Genomic DNA, 13375 nt, shown 5'->3' with positions numbered 1-13375 from the left:
GAGTGACGTAGATGGATGGTAGTGACGGCTGCACAACTATGGGAACTGTACCCTTAAAAATGGTTAAGTTGATAAATATTTGTGTATTTCATTTAACACAATAAAAAAAGAAAAAATATATATCTTTGAAAACAGAAAGAGCAGCATGTAAAATCTGAATTTCAACATTTTAAATTATAAATTAACTATACTCAGTTATACAAATTAGCATAAAATTTTGTTTATACGAAGAGAAAAATTAAAGCTGAGAAGAAATTTTAAAATTTTTAAGTCATCGAGTTTTAAAATAACAGTAGACAACTGGTAGTTGATTTTCATTGTCAAAGCTAATATTGGTTTTATTAGACACACTTAATGCGAATAAAACTGGTATTCAGCAGTGTAATCATATAAACCCAGTACATCCTTTTGTTTCTGACATTGGATTGCTTTATTAATGTTAAGCCTTATTATCTACCATACAACAGTAAGAAAACAAAATTCACCTGTCACAGAAACAATATTAAGTAATCTTCTCATGGTCTGAGGACTTATGTCACTGAACCAGTCCTCTGTAACCAGCAGTTTTGTGAGATCAAAGGACATCTGCCGAGTAATCGTGCGCTGCATCTGTCTTCTTCGGTAAGTATCCTGAAACAAGTGAACCCATACTTCGAGCCTGAGAACTTAAGGCTTTTTGAGAAGTTAATATATGTTTATGTCAACAACAAAAACAATCCAAAATTTTAGTCAAAGAGAAAGACTATATAGTAATAACAGGTATTATTATTACTTCCTGAGGCAGAATATTTACAGAACAGTTATAAAGTAATATTAGCAGCAACTGCATCAAATGCTATGGTTTAGCTTCAGATGTATTTTGACTTATAGTTGCACAGAGAAAGCTCGATGCCTTGAAGATCATAAATAAGCAGAATTGTGTAAAGAAAATTCAACTCAAACTCTTATGGGAGCTCAGTATTTATAGGAACCCTGAAATAATAAAGCAAATAACCCCTCATCTAGATTTAAGGATTCAGCATTTTGATTTTTAGGTTATTTTTAAACGTATGACACAGCTGCTCTAACTATCCTCACATCTGCATAAGAATTAAAGGCTCTCTCCTGGGTGGGATGGGGTAGGGAACCCCATCTAATCAGAGGAGGAACAGGCACAACAAAGGTGCGTTCTCATCTAAGGTCATGAGACAGGGGAATGTGGATACAATTATAGGGAACCCAGGAGTCCAGACTCACAGGACAGAAATTCAAAACTGTAAATCACACCCTGCTCTTAATTTAGAGCTGTCAACTGTCATTCATAATATTATTTTCACATCCATACTTGTACATGGTAGAGGCATAAAGTCAAAATATCACTGAAGACACATTTTTTAAAATGTAAAATGTCCCAATTTAATGTTAGCAAACTAGGGGGGAAAATAAATGGCGCTAATGCTAGCCCAGCCTAGCCATCCTTAAGCAGCACTATCACCATAACTTACCTGCAAGTGGACATCTTCCTGCCTTGTAATACTCCCTTATTCTTTACAAAAGAAGGCTCCTAAAGATAGGGTAGGACAGGGAAACTACAGTGTTCCAGGAGAAAACCAAGGGACTGGGAAGGGCACAAAAATCACTATGTGGGGAGAAAAAAAGAGTACACATCTCACAAACATCGGGGAAGGAGGAAGGCCAACAGGAAAACAAAGCAAGGAATTGTTCTCACACTACACGCCTCTCTCTCCCTTACAGCTATGGTGACATGGGTCCCTGGAATAAACACAACTTGACCTGGAATGAACCCAGTGGTTCTCTAACCCTCGATGAAATCATCTGGGGAGCTTTAAAATCTCACCCTCAGAGGTTCTGATTCAATCGGTCTGGAATCTGGAGTGGCACCTGGGCTGAGAGCAGGCTGGGAGAGGACAGGCACTCCTATATAATTTACAGTTATTATGGCTCTAGGTTCAGACATTCCTTGAAAAACCACCTGAAGCTGAAAGGAAATCCAATGATAAAATTTACTGATGAGCTCAACGCAGTATTTATAAAATATTACGTGGCATCACCTTGGTTTTATTTAAATAATAGCAATATAAACAAATGGCTCAAAACATAAGGTAACTTACCCGTCTATTAAGGGCCGTCTTACTACCAAGTTTTGTCATCTCTCCAAGGCTGTTTTGTGAAACTCTCCTGTCAGCATCTTCCTGCAACCCTTAAAGAATTTATCAAGAAAGCACCATTGTATTAAAACTCTGTTGTATGTGATATTTAAAGAGTAGTGAAATATGAACAGTATTTTTCAAGGTAAAAGGAGATGCACCATAAAAAACTACAGAACTACTTCAAACCCAAAGCACCTGAGGAACTCGATCTCTACCTGTATTATCTGAGCATGGAATATCTCCATTAGCTGTTGAAGTTACAAGAAATTTTCTTGCACTGCTTAGTCCACGACTATTGAGGAAAACAGGCAGATGAACTATGTTGCGCATATAGTCATGTCCATTGATGTTTGAGTCACGAAGCACGCTGTTGAGGTTCTGGTTAATTGCCTTTATAATAATATGTGGATCACTTGCAAAAATAGCAATGAATGGGCCTTTTGAAAACAGAACTCGGACCTGCGGTAGAAGAAATGTATAGTTATGATAAGATAAAAACTTTAAATTATCCAAAGTAATAAAACACCTCTTCAAAATCTGTGTTGTCCTTTGGTGACTATATTTTTAAAATACCATTTCCTTTTCATTCAAGTATTATTCTACATGAAAACAAATTTTACCAAAGTCTCAATCTGGTTTGTCACCATCTGACAATTTTTCAACATTTGAGAGTGATAAAATCTCCAAAGAAAACAATTAATCCTGTCGTATTTCGAGACACTTATGGTCTACATAAGAGGTAAGATCAACACACATGAGAAATATTCATGAATACATATGACGTACTAACCACATTGGTCTCCGACCACAGTTACACACTGCTGTTTATAACGTACCTTACAGAGAGCCACTGACGTGCCCTACTTTAATAGAACTCTACAAATTCTATGGTTTCCCTACCCTTAACTCCATTCCAACCATAACTATCTGCAAAGAAAAGCTGGAGTCACACTATGGACTTTAGAGACCCTCTATTCACTTTTTTCCTCACACTGCCGTTAAGCTAGAATTGTTTCAATCTGCTTGTGATGAAACTTTTACTCTTGCTATGTTTCTGCACAAAACATGGTTGTTTTTACAAAAGAAGTATTATTCAAACTCCACGTGAGATACTCATGAAGCGACTCCTCTCAGCTGCCACATATGTGACAATGACAAGTTTCAAGTGGTTCAGACATACGGTGTCCAGCATCTGGAGTACTCTGTCCTGCTCACAGGCATCCAGCCCGTCGATGATAACCACCAGCCTTGTCTGATTCTGAGTGAAGCTGTCAATGGTTTTTGCCATCCTGGCCATCAATTCCACTTCACACTTAAGAACCTGTGCAAAAGAAAGGATACAAAGCACTGAAATCTGAGAAGGTTAAGCACATTTCTTAAAAAGCCTGACAGAAAGTCAGCTAAAGGAAGAAAAGAAATCCAATGTCCTCACTGCCAGTTGTGGTTCCGCTTAAAACTGTAGCAAGTGCTTCACCTAAATTAGAGCATTTATTACAATAAGGTAGACACTGTCATATCCATTTTAAAAGGACAGACTTGGCTGAGTGACTTACTTGCTGAGATCACATGCTCTGAATGTCAGAAGACATATTTGAATGCAAATCCAAATAATCTAAATACCACACTACATTTGACCCCCAATGGCATGTGACCTTGATCAAAGTAAGGGGCTGCAGGTAACTGTATAAAGCCCTTTTCTGTTCTAAAAGTATGTTCCTATCTTATATGTTTTGGTGGTTCAATCTGCTTACTCTACCAGGCTCTAGGGCAACCTATATTATTAGGTAGTAATTACCAGCTGTGGAATAATCTGCAACCTTTTGAGTATCTTATAAAAGTCTGTTTTATAAAAATACGTTATTTTTGTAACTTTTCCCACTTCACATATGTATTTTCATAGGAAAAATCTAGAGTAAAACTAAAAACAAATGCAACGCTTTAACACTCCCTAAAGCCCCATGGTCATGGGGAGCATATTCACATTAGGATTATTTTCTGCACGGCTTGTGGGATCTTAGTTCCCCCCGAACAGGGATTGAACTCCGGCCCTCGGCAGTGACAGCATGGAGTCCTAACCACTGGACCACCAGGAACCTCCCAGGATTATTTTCTAAGAAGCAGGGAGTGCTTACTTTCATGAATCCTTCACTTTTCAATTTGTGCAGTTTGGAGGCAGCATTGTGGAGGCGTTTCCTTTGAGAATTCAGGAGAGAGTCCAGCACCTGCCACCATGTACGACAATTCAGCACAAAGGCCAATCCCACTATCGACGCAACTGATATGAGGACAGCATTCACTGTCAGATGCTTTGGGTCAACTCTGAATATAGCCAGAAGAGTAATTCCAGCAATAATGCAGCCAAAGATAAAAAGGAAGATGACAAAAGATGGGAGACAACACGTTTTTTTCCATTTATTTTTACCTGTAATACAACAAATGGTTTTAACATGTCAAGCATCCAGAAAATCTCAGTCATTACGGTGACAGCATATAACAAATCTGATGTTCAACTCACGTTTTCATGCACTGCATCCATCCCATCCTCAAGCCCTACATACACACAAAGAAGAGAAGGAGGTCCTACCCTGCGTATCTTCAGTCTTGAATACTCGGAAAAGCCTGGTTGCCAAAAAGCCAAACTCTCTTTCACAAGCATCCGAGAGGGTGGCAATCATTTCAGCCATTGATGTTTCTCCACCTACACTGGACAACCTATTGTAATCTGTAAACAAAAACCTTGGGGAAAGGGGAAAGAAAATGTTACTCAGCTATCTAAAGAAACGATTTCAACATATGTTATCTCTATCATTTAGCCTGTATTTCTTCATGTCTCTTTCAAAAGGTTGCTTTTAAAATTCTAAGGAGGGAAAACAACTTGTAATTAGGTATCTTCCATTTCTAACATCTTATATACTTTTCTCAGGAAAAGGCAATAACAAAAGTTAAATGTAGTAGACTTATATGAAGTAATTCTGACTAAAGGCAGAAAGGGAAAAAGATTACGACAGCTTAGCCAAGGAATCAGACATCTCAACAGATCTCATGATACAACGATTAAAATGATTAAAAGGTGACACCCCAGGGCTTCCCTGGTGGTGCAGTGGTTGAGAGTCCACCTGCCGATGCAGGGGACACGGGTTCGTGCCGTGGTCCGGGAAGATCCCACATGCCGCGGAGCGGCTGGGCCTGTGAGCCATGGCCGCTGAGCCTGCGCGTCCAGAGCCTGTGCTCCGCAACGGGAGAGGCCACAACAGTGAGAGGCCCGCGTACCGCAAAAAAAAAAAAAGGTGACACCCCGTATCAGCCAAAAAAAGCTGCACAAAGAAAGTTTTCTAAGCATCAACTGAAGAGATTAAAACCTTGAGAAAATATTATAATAATTAAGAATTGAATGCCATTTAAAAACTCAAGCTTTAGAACGTTTTATTTATAGCTTAAACATCTACCAGGGATTTAGAAAGAAGCTATAAAATATTCATTTCACAGTTGTTCTGCAAAGTAACTGAATTATTCATATTTTGAGTCTCTGAATGGATATTATTTCTGCATTAGTTCCTTTCTTCCCTTCTACCCCTAAACTAAACTCTCATCTCAATCCTGTAGATAGGCATTGCTTTCAAAATACAATCTAGGATCACACTGTAATATGTATCTGCATGCTATTTTAATTGTTCTAATTTTTTAAAAAAATACCATCTCATTAATTTAAAGTGCTTCTATTTTATATAAAAATATCTTCTCCAATTCTTTTATTACACTCTGCATATTTTCTTTTTACGCTTTTCATTTTAACTTCTCATTTTAAATCCTTTTCTTAATACTCCTATATGTCAATTATTTGTAAGCTTTCATCTTCCTCTCTTATAGTTTTGATGTCTTATCTGGTTTGGCCTATTTACTTTCAGCTTAACTTAAACATATTTTATCTTATAATAATTTTTAAATTCTTAATCTTTTAGTGCATATTTAATTATTTTACTAATTTCTATTGAATTCCTTTTGCTTTCAGTTCTCTAAACTTTTTTTTTTTTCATTTTACTTGCCTCTGGAGCCCTCTAGCCTTCCTTTACTCTTTGACTTACATGTTTCTCATCTTTTCTGAACTGTTTTCTCATACATTTCCTATTTGATATTAAAAATAATTTTAGAGGAGTGGGTAAATATATTTCCACAGGTGAGGAAAGAGCAGCTCAGAGCGCAAGCTGAATTGCCAAAGTTACACCCTGATGTAAACAGATGCCAAGACTCCTTTCACTCTTTTCAAATAGACCAGCACTCTTTTCAAATTTGTCCAAAGGATGACAACAGGTGTCATACGGGGGGAACATGGGTTTATGCTCAAATAAAATTTGGTAAATCAAAGTTAACTTGATTTCTTTATGAAAAGGTGTCTCTGATCCTTTAATGTACAAGAGGGAGCTATAATATGAAGTGTTTCCCACACAGATTTGACCAGGGAGTATTTGTTTGCTTTACTTCTCACATTAAAAAGTTTAAGGGACCAATGTTTTTTTGGAATATACATTGAGAAATGATGCATTATAAACTTTTACTTGCTTCATCTTATTAAAAGTTACTTCTGTCAAAGGGACCAACTCACCTCACAGGTAAAGCTTTAGTGGTTTGCTCTGGCAATTCAGGCGGATTCACAAACATCAATTTGAGGAGGAGCTCCAAATACCCAATATGTCTTGCCAATCTAGTACTGAGGACCCAGGCCCAATTCCAATTCTCTCCTTCCCTTCGTCCACCAAAGTAAACGACAACTGAAATTCACGGTTTAAAACAAAATTATCCAGAACAATCATTAGTCAAGCAGCCTCTTTTCTCCAAACAGTCAAGTATCAAGTAGTAACAGGCAGACTTACATAATTTTCATGGTCCCATTCCATTTCCTAACTACTCCTCAAAGAATTACTCAATTAATTAACCTCCCCCAACATACATCAGGTATGTGAAAAATGGAAAGTAAGCTGACTAAAATATGACATAAGAAACACAATCAGAAAGATAACGCCTTAAACAGAAACATAACCCTTAGCTCAGATTCAAACATAAAGACTGGTTTTATCACTACTTGCAAATGCTGAAGTTACCAGTAGTTCCTCCAAAGGTAAATCTATTTCCTTTCTTGCAACTGAAGACACTCGCGAGAACAGGGATTATATATATATTTATTACTTTGCTTTTAGATAAAATAAAAATTACAGGCATGGTCAAAATGATCAAGAGCACGTCATGACAGCTATAAAAACTTATTTTTAAAAAAGGACTTAAATATAAATCATTAATTAACATATAAAAGGGAAAGTATAATAAATAAAAGTTCTGCTTCAATATTAACAAGTAGTGCACTAGTTTTTAAAGCTGTACCAGCCAGGCTGGGAACAATGTTCCTCTAGGCCAACTTACAAAATAGCAAAAAATCAATTTTCTCACCTAATTATGAAAATCTCTTACAGACTTTAGGAGAAAGATATAGATACAATTTTAAGTAAAACAATGAGTTTTGACATTCTCTACATTTTTGAAAAAGACAAAAGGCAAAGACTTACTAAAAAATATATATAAGAGAGCCAAGAAGCTCAATGACACGGCTATTCCAAGATTTGGGTCAATCGTAAAAGCAAACAATAAACCAAGGCCTCCACAAAGGAGCAGGGTCAGAAATACTATAAGCCATGAAAACTGAAAAAGAGGTTCAATCTGTTGTCCTGCAAAGGTTTTCATTTCATCTGAAAGAGAATTTAATATGAAAACATTATTTGTTTTATTTAAGAAATACAACTTCAAACATTTTGAAAATTTCACATTTTCAATATAAACATTTACTGAGCACTTACCAAGTCCCTAGATAGAATGCTGGTACTTAACCATTTTAACCAACGTTCTCTTCTGATAAGAATCTCATTCCCTAGGGGTACCTGTACCCTTGATCCTTGTCCTACCCACTCTCTTGCTTCCTACTGAAAATGCACAAAATCCTCTTTCATATATTCCCATCTGTTAAGATTTTGATATTTATTCTTGTGGTTTGTATCACACAATCAACAAGGTACTGTTTCCAGATATAAAACTAAAAACTATTTTTCTGTTATGTGTCTTCAAACTATTATACCTAGCTATAGCACCACCATTCCTCCCCGCTCCTCCTCACCCCTTCTCCCTCCAATTACATTTGAGGATCACTGCTCTTAAAGGTGTGTGCTCAGTCCAGATGAGCCCTGAACAAGGCATTCTTACTACTAAACTTAGCAAGAATTTTATAGGCAATACTGACACCTGTCCTTGAAGAACGAGTGAGATTTTGCCAAACTAAAGGAGTGGGGCTTAGCGGGGAGGTGGGGGACCTGTCCAGGAAGCTCCTAGTAGAGGAGGCCACTCAGGAAGGGTCTAGTGGGCTCGCGTGGGCGCAGAGAGCCCCTATGCCTACAGCCCTGAGCACACACGGGGGGGCAGTCCCGGCAGGGGTGCTCACGCAAACTGACAGTCTGTGAAGGACCTGGGTAGGACAGTTATAAACAGCACTCGCAGGGAATGTGCTACGAAGGGGTTTTAAGTATGCTATAACACAGCTGGATCTCTGTTTTAGAAAGAGAACTCAAATAACGGTGTAGGGATCAACCACATACCCATACATAAAACTCTATTCTACCATACGACCCAGCAATCCCACTACTGGGCATATACCCTGAGAAAACCATAATTCAAAAAGAGTCATGTACCAAAATGTTCATTGCAGCTCTATTTACAATAGCCAGGACATGGAAGCAACCTAAGTGTCCATCAACAGATGAATGGATAAAGAAGATGTAGCACATATATACAATGGAATATTACTCAGCCATAGAAATGAAATTGAGTTATTTTTAGTGAGGTGGATGGACCTAGACTCTGTCATACAGAGTGAAGTTAAGTCAGAAAGAGAAAAACAAATACCATATGCTAACACATATATATGGAATCTAAGAAAGAAAAAAAAAAAAGGTCATGAAGAACCTAGGGGCAAGACACAGACCTACTAGAGAATGGACTTGAGGATATGGGGAGGGGTAAGGGTAAGCTGTGACAAAGTGAGAGAGTGGCATGGACGTATATACACTACCAAACGTAAAACAGATAGCTAGCAGGAAGCAGCCGCATAGCACAGGGAGATCAGCTCAGTGCTTTGTGACCACCTAGACGGGTGGGATAGGGACGGTGGGAGGGAGGGAGACGCAAGAGGGAAGAGATATGTATATTTATAACTGATATGTATATGTATAACATATGTATAACTGATTCACTTTGTTATAAAGCAGAAACTAACACACCATTGTAAAGCAATTATACTCCAATAAAGATGTTTAAAAAAAAAAAACTCCATTCTTCTTTACTTAAAAACACAAAAATACACAAGAGAAAACTTTGTTATATATGCAGACTTTTTACAAACATACCTTCTAGTTTCTTGAGCAAGAAGGATTTCCCACTTCCCCACTGTGCATACAGCCCCACACAAATGGGCGGCTGCATGGTAGGTTCACTGAGAATATCTGCCAGGGCACTGCTATACAAATCATAACCAAGCATGTCACCATCTGTTTCCGTAGGAGACAAGTGTCCTGTAATTATAAACACATCATATCCTTGCATTAAAGACATTACTATTAAAAAGTAGCATCAATTTTCATTTATTAATTGTTTACTTAATTGAGGAAAAACACTTATTTTAAATGGTTAGACCTGTGTAAAAATAGGTTCAGAGGTGCTTAAGTTAATACCATATTTCATAAAACTTAAGATACCTACTAATTATAAGATGCATCATTATTATGTACGACTAAGAAAGAAAAAGTGCTGCCAATTTATGACACGATGCTTTCTTACCCATCAATTATAAGACATATTCCAACTTCAGGGATGCTAAAATGTGGAGTAAAGTAGATTTTACAATCGATAAAATGATTAAAACAATAACTAGTCCTTCAGAATCATTTTAATATGTATAATACCTATATAAAGAATGCTATGTTAGTGAAAATCGTAATAGATAACCAGAGAAAACGAGACATTCTATGGTTCCAGACAGAAAGGTTCAATAACTTAAAAAGAGCAATTCTCCCCCACATTAATCTACCACTTTAAGGCAATTCCAATAATAATATTCCATGAGGGTATTTTGAAAAGCTGAAAAGCAAGAAGAACATGTAAAAATAGCTATGAAAAATAATTTAAAGACTACCAAAAAGTAGCTGTCTTTGAAGAAGAATCAAAATACATTCTAAAGCTACAATAATTACAACATCACAGAACTCACACAGGATATTAACATGTGGCATTTCAAATCAGTGGGGAAAGGATGAATTAGTAAGTGGTATTGGGAGAAGTAAGCCATCCATTTTTTTAAATAAAATTAAAACTCTGCATCTCATACTTTAACAAAAATAAGTTTCTGAAACATTAAAAAATTAAATGTAAAGAGTAAAACTATAAAAGCACTAGAAGAAAATATAAGAGAAAAAACTATAAAAATCTTTGTGTGGAAAAGGCCTTTCTTTCTCAATATAATACTAAAGCCAGAACTGCAGGAAAGGACCAACAAGTAAACTACAAATTTATATAACTATTGGATGGGGAATTAAAAAACCCCAACACCATAAACAAAGAATAAGCACGGGAGAGAGATACAATATATAGGCTGGATCCAGGATCAATATCCTTAAAGACACAAAAATCAATTTTTAAATAATTTTAAAAACTCAAGAAAAAAGACAGCAAAGGATACAAAGAGGAAAATAGCAAAAATGCAAATAGCCTATGAACATATTAAAAGATCTCAATCTCACTAATAATTTTACAATGCCAATTACAATGAAATTTTTTCTTATTGATCTGATTAGAAAGCTTAAGGAAGCTGGAAATATCCAGTTTTAGCAAGGTTGCAGGAAACTGCACTATCATACATGGTCTAAGGAAGGAGAAATTGTTACAACCATTTTGGAAAGTCTATCAAAATTGAACATCCACTGACTTGCCAATTCTACTTCTGGGAGTTTATTCCAAGAAAATAATCCTAAAAATAAGAGTTAACAGATATACGTACAAAAAAGATGTTCACTTCAGCACTAGCTTTTAACAGCAAAACAAACCAAATATTCATCAATAAAGAACTGAATGTACTATTAGAACTTAGAATGAAAGATTGTGCAACAATTAAAATATGGTATAGTTCATTATTTAAAACTTTTATATTATGGTATCTCAAGTTTTTTAAGGCTATATACATAGTATAAAACATTTTTAGAAATGTAAAGAAAATCTTGGCAAGTCATTCAAACAATTACAAATTAGGAGATAAAGGACAATCGGAAATTTGAACTTTCTACTGTATTCGTGTTTTAATTCTTAAAATTTAATGTGTGCATTATTATCAACAGAAAAAAATATTTTAAAATATAACTCATAATGTTGAACAGAATCATACTTGCTTATGTAAGTAAACAGCTAAACTGGAAGGTGGCAGGATTCTACTATCTCCTGTTGGTTTCTGGGACTAACATGTCTGTTTTTTAACTCTAGTAGAAAACTGTTCCGTATTTCAAAAGACCACATGTGAATGATTACATTCTCATGTGCATCCTTTACAAGCAAAAACTATTTTAGTACAACATTCAAGGCATTATGTGCTAGATGTTATGGAGGATACAAGAAGAAAGAATCCCTGCCCTGAATAACTTGGAATCTGGAAGGGAGAAAATTCTAAAAGAAATAAGGGAGAAAATTTTAAAAGAAACAAAATAAAAGGCCATACGTAATAAGTATTAAAAAAGGAAATATAAACACAAATGCTTAAGTATTCAAATGAGGCAAAAATTGTATCTGGTTAGGCAGATCAGTTAAAACGTCACTGAGAACAAGACAACTGACTCCAGCCTTGGAGAGAGATGATTTTAACAAGAACGTTCATGGGGATGGAGAGGACACAGCACAAGCAAAGGTAGAGAGCCACACTCTGAAAACAGAGTGCATTTTGATAAAAGCACAAAGAATACCTGAGAGAATAACAGGGGGAACAGAGTTTTAGAAAAGTAGGCTAGATTTCTAGAAGTCTTAAAAGCTGATTGTTGACTCTGAATGTACTTAATGTGAATGCGACAATATAATGCAAAACAGCTTTAGACAGGGAAAAGTTATTTTTCTACAGTAAAGTAATAACTTTCTTAACTTTTATAATCTTCAGTTAAGTGAGAAATGCAAAACTGCTGGAAGTCTCTTAATTTTTTCATAGACATTCATTTCTTAAAAGCCCAGTTAGGTACAAAACCCAATACTTACTGGCTCCAAATATTTGAGTTAAAATACTTTTCTGATGGCTACAGTCAATGTTGTAGGGAGTCTCGCCTGCTTTGTTGGGCCTATAAAGTAACCGTCCATCTTTGGGATTTCTTAAAAGAAGTTCTGCCAGTTTCCGACTCCTCCCACGAATAGCAATATGCAAAGGAGTGTCTCCTTTCTGTAAAATAGTGGCAGGAAACTTGAACTTTCACATTTCTTACATATAGTACATAGAGAGTAACAATTTTCATGCTTCTATAAAATAACAGAAAATCCGAACTTTTCATATTTTTCATATAGAATGTATAAATAATATGAATTTTTATCTCTGTAACCTCCCCACAATTTCTTTCTCTAGTTCCTTCCCTAGCTTTTCTCAGGTATTATTTCTCCCACAGCCTTCTAGAACGAAAGAGGACAAGCAACAGGCTTTTTCCTTGCGGCTCCTCCCAGGCCCTGGATCCACCTCCATCACAGGTTAGTAACCATCTATCATCCAGATACTTACTGTCCACAGATGTCAACCACCTTCCTCAACTGATTTATATTCTATTTCACAACGTGGTCTCCATTTGTCTAGACAGCTTCCCAATCCATGCTGATATTCCACTAGCACAAGCGACCTCATCCTTCCTCACGCCCTTTGTCACCATTATGTTAGTTCCCTACATTCTCTTCCTCAGAGTCCTCTATGTTGAATCCATCCTTCTCTGGCTACTACAACTTCTTCCGTTCTCCTCAGCTTTCACGGCTCCCTAACATCAACCTGCCTTCTTCCCTTATTAGAATCTCCATCATATTAGTATTCGCATCCAACACTAAGGAAAGAAAACTAATACGTAAAAAAAAAAACAAATTCAGTCCGCAAGGTGTTCTCCACTTTTTACTTCACAAACATCTCTCTTAAA

General features: G+C 36.4%; 1 protein-coding gene across 11 annotated transcripts in view; it reads right to left on the bottom strand.

The window, feature by feature from the left end:
- The window catches only part of KIDINS220 (kinase D interacting substrate 220), a 98273-nt gene that overhangs the window by 53040 nt on the left and 31858 nt on the right, over positions 1 to 13375 (bottom strand). For all 11 annotated transcript variants that reach the window (XM_060027134.1, XM_060027142.1, XM_060027141.1 and 8 more), the window contains exons 12-21: positions 12468 to 12645; positions 9590 to 9754; positions 7706 to 7885; positions 6751 to 6916; positions 4735 to 4886; positions 4283 to 4572; positions 3331 to 3471; positions 2366 to 2609; positions 2112 to 2200; positions 486 to 630 (exon numbers count right to left, since the gene is read on the bottom strand). In XM_060027134.1, the coding sequence (XP_059883117.1) occupies positions 486 to 630; positions 2112 to 2200; positions 2366 to 2609; positions 3331 to 3471; positions 4283 to 4572; positions 4735 to 4886; positions 6751 to 6916; positions 7706 to 7885; positions 9590 to 9754; positions 12468 to 12645 (1750 nt within the window). The remainder of the gene's footprint in view (positions 1 to 485; positions 631 to 2111; positions 2201 to 2365; positions 2610 to 3330; positions 3472 to 4282; positions 4573 to 4734; positions 4887 to 6750; positions 6917 to 7705; positions 7886 to 9589; positions 9755 to 12467; positions 12646 to 13375) is intronic.

This window comes from Delphinus delphis, chromosome 12 (genome assembly GCF_949987515.2).
Source record: "Delphinus delphis chromosome 12, mDelDel1.2, whole genome shotgun sequence".
Taxonomy (NCBI): Eukaryota; Metazoa; Chordata; class Mammalia; order Artiodactyla; family Delphinidae; genus Delphinus; species Delphinus delphis.
This window is presented reverse-complemented; position numbering and strand designations above follow the sequence as displayed.